This window comes from Sinocyclocheilus anshuiensis, unplaced genomic scaffold, assembly GCF_001515605.1.
Source record: "Sinocyclocheilus anshuiensis isolate Anshui unplaced genomic scaffold, SAMN03320099.WGS_v1.1 scaffold3226, whole genome shotgun sequence".
Classification (NCBI taxonomy): Eukaryota; Metazoa; Chordata; class Actinopteri; order Cypriniformes; family Cyprinidae; genus Sinocyclocheilus; species Sinocyclocheilus anshuiensis.
In genome coordinates, this window is record NW_015541053.1 from 118,469 (window position 1) to 120,820 (window position 2,352).

Genomic DNA, 2,352 nt, shown 5'->3' on the forward strand with positions numbered 1-2,352 from the left:
TAAAAAAAAAACATAATAGAAAATCTGAAAAGTTATACTTCTCTTTGTCAAATTATTTATTACTTTAGTATCTTTTTTCTGTATAATGTCTACATCGACTACATATTTGTTTTCATCCTTGCTCCTTGTGTTTATTTATTTATATATATATATATGTTCTTCAGAAGGTGTAGTTTTGTCATGTTTCCTGCAGGAGGCGCTGGAGGCTCCAGTCAATGTGCTGGAACAGGGTCTGGAAACGTGACCTCATCAAACAAACCTGTGAAACTGCTGCTGATCACAACCAGGTTCACATTCTGTGTCGCACCATATGCTTTATTGGCACAATTATCAATACACAGGGAGAAGTCGCAAGGCATGCTGGGCAATTGGCAGCACAACGATACAAAGTAAAAGCTTAATTGTAATCTTTGTGAGACTCTAAAACAGAGAGCATTTTAAGTTTGGAAAAAAAAATATATATATTCAACCACATCATGCAATATTCAGACAGTTTCAAAGTGTTTTTTTTTTTTTTTTACTCATTATAGCCTCTCAATGACAAGTAACACACATGTTAAAAATCACCCCCACCTTTTATATATTTGTTTATCTTATTTACTTATTTATTCTCAAGCTATTTTTAACAAAGGGCAAAACCATACAAAGCCACCAAACTGTAAAAGTTCTTACAGAACTTGCACTCCTTTAGTCCTTTTCCATTTTCACCTCCACTGATTTATCTTCTTCTTTTTCATCTTCTTTTTCAGATTCATCTTCTGGCAATCTTTCACTGAATTCCTCAGCTTCAGCAAGTGAAGAGCAGTTTTCCCCATTTGAAAGGTCTACATTTGGATCCAGATCACAACAACTGAGGCTTGCCTTAAGCCTTCTTGTAGGGAAGGTCAGGACGTCTTCGGCGTAAAAGACAAGGCTAACATGATCCCACACATAAAACTGATGTGCATACATGGGTTCTGCCACTGCTGTGTTTCCACTGATTACCAGTTGGAAGTTGTGAGTTTCACAAATGGCTTGAGCTCTCCAGATGATTTGATGTCCATCATAAGCAACCCATGGGCTGTGTGTTAGCTTTGGAAATTGACTGAACAGCGTATTAACCAGAGGGCTGTGAACGAGAACAACATACTCAATCTCCTGCTTGAACAGTTTGGTCCCGTAGATCCGGAGAACTGGCTCTTGACCCTCACACTTCTGCTTCTTGTAGGCTTCCATCAGCTCAGTCAGAGGAAAGGTGAAGCGGAAGTTACCGTAGCGTGAGAATTCGTTCAGGAACAAGGGTGATGTGGTGAATTTACTCAGGAACGGCGGATGAGCTGTTTTTTGTTCTTTGGTTATGTCTGGGAACAATTTCTCGAGGTAACGCTCCTCAGCTGCTCTTATATCCGCTTCATTAATCTTCAGGCTCCACCATGAAAACGAATCTCCATCAAGACCCATGAATCCCTCTGACTTCCAGATGTCCATAAGGCTCGTCTTGTTAGTGACATGAGCTACTTCTGTGATGTGAAATTCAACAGGAGAAGGATAAACAGGGATGTCTTTCGGAAGATATGTTTTATTCATATGTCGATGTTTTATCTCATCTTTTGCCTTCAGATCTTTTATTGCAATGTGCTCTTTTTTACAGACGTGTGGCTTTGCTTTTCGAGCATTTTTTTGGGGGCTGAAGTCTGCCTGGGAAGATAAAGTACGGTTAGTTGAGGTATGTTTTGTTTTAGTCATATTCGCATATAAAGTGAAATGAAATGACAGTTCACTTCTAACTTCACAAATACACACTATGTGCATCCTGTATGGAAACCAAACACTGAACAGTACTACAGGAGACACAAAGTAAAGCACGTTTAAGGAGAATTATAGCAATAGTATCAGCAACAATGGTGTATGGAGTAATGAAGTATGTAATAAAGTGTCATGCAGAGCGTACTTGGCACCGTCATAAAGTACAGTAAACACAATGGTTAATCATTTACAAACATTACATACCTTTTTGTATGTTTTTTTTTTCTAAGCAAAATGTTAAGGTGAATTCTGTAAATATAAATGAAGTCTGAACAAGCTGCAAACTGTCATTTGTGTACCTACAATAATTAAAAAATCAAGAGCATGTACAAAATAGTACATTTTTAAAATATATTTTGTTGTAAACTGTGTTTAAATGAACATAAGCAATTTTCATATTCACATTTTATCAAAAAGCTGCAATACTATGACAGCTAGGTGCATTAAAAGCAATTCATACTACGCGGCCGTTGAATGCTTGAATCTGATTGGCTGACGAACCATTGGGGAAGTCGTGGCCTAATGGTTAGAGAGTCGGACTCGTAACCCAAAGGTTGCGGGTTCGAG

General features: G+C 38.1%; 1 protein-coding gene across 1 annotated transcript in view; it reads right to left on the reverse strand.

The window, feature by feature from the left end:
- Positions 1-299: 299 nt before the first annotated feature.
- LOC107690638 (uncharacterized) overlaps positions 300-2,352 on the reverse strand; it is a 27,753-nt gene continuing 25,700 nt past the window's right edge. The window contains exon 2 of the mRNA XM_016489020.1: positions 300-1,677. Within this exon, the coding sequence (XP_016344506.1) occupies positions 688-1,677 (990 nt within the window). The 3' untranslated portion in view covers positions 300-687. The remainder of the gene's footprint in view (positions 1,678-2,352) is intronic.